Source organism: Apaloderma vittatum, unplaced genomic scaffold, assembly GCF_000703405.1.
Source record: "Apaloderma vittatum isolate BGI_N311 unplaced genomic scaffold, ASM70340v1 scaffold23625, whole genome shotgun sequence".
NCBI classification, from domain to species: Eukaryota; Metazoa; Chordata; class Aves; order Trogoniformes; family Trogonidae; genus Apaloderma; species Apaloderma vittatum.
Window position 1 is genome coordinate 16,145 of NW_009717974.1, and position 897 is coordinate 17,041.

Genomic DNA, 897 nt, shown 5'->3' on the forward strand with positions numbered 1-897 from the left:
TGAGAGGAGGCAATTGGGACGCAGGGACACTGGCAGTGGGGCAGCCCCTCCTGTGGGGTGGGTCAGTTTGCTCTCTACAACACTAGCGATTCAGATAAGGCATCTCAGTGAAAGAGGAGGTCATGGAAAGGAGGAAGGAGAGGAGGAGGAAGACTGGAGCATAGGTTGGCTGTGCTGGGCATCAAGCCTTGTGAGCACCGTGTCGAGGGGCTGATGAGGATGCTGGCTTCCCGCTCTAGTCCTTCCCCTTGCCCTTCTTTGCTGCACCCAAAAAGCAGAGGAGACAAGAGTTAGTGTGTCCACTCGCAGCTGCCGTGGCAGAAATGTAGCCAGCTTGGTGCAGAACAGTGGCTGCATCCCTGAGGGCAGCCTCCCTCCCACCACGCAAAGCCACGTTTCTCAGCAGCCCCACTGAGGACACGGGGAAATCCCCACCCCAGCAAAGCATGCGGTGACTTGGGGACACATGTCAGGTTTTTCCTAGCAGCACCTACATCCCACTCAGCCTGCAGCTGGACTTTGGGGCTGTCAAATGTGCTGATGCAGAAAGAAGAGCTTCTATATGATACACCATGCAAAGCCCAACCCCGACGGGCCAAGCTACCCCTGAAAAGCCTCTGCCTGGGGTCCCAGCAGGACCCTTTTGGGGAGAGGAGTAGTGGGGACTGACCTTTGGACTTGGACTTGATCTTGGAAGAGCAGGGCTTGGTCACATAGACGATCTCCTCACACTGGGCATTGTACAGGGCTTTCTTCAGGATGCCAGAGCGAGTCTTAACACCTGTCTGAGCGCTACAGCCCCCCCAGCTCTCAAACTTGTACTTGCAGTCAGCTGGAAGAAAGGGCAGAGGTGTCGGAGCTGGCCAGGACACAGCGTGGGCCCCAGCCCCGGCCACT

At 57.2% G+C, this 897-nt stretch overlaps 1 protein-coding gene across 1 annotated transcript; it reads right to left on the reverse strand.

The window, feature by feature from the left end:
* Positions 1-235: 235 nt before the first annotated feature.
* MDK (midkine (neurite growth-promoting factor 2)) lies at positions 236-832 on the reverse strand (the record flags this gene model as incomplete). Its single annotated transcript, XM_009870104.1, has 2 exons — positions 236-261; positions 671-832. Coding segments are annotated over 2 exons (188 nt in total), but the record flags the coding sequence as incomplete, so codon positions are not given.
* Between the last annotated feature and the right edge of the window lie 65 nt (positions 833-897).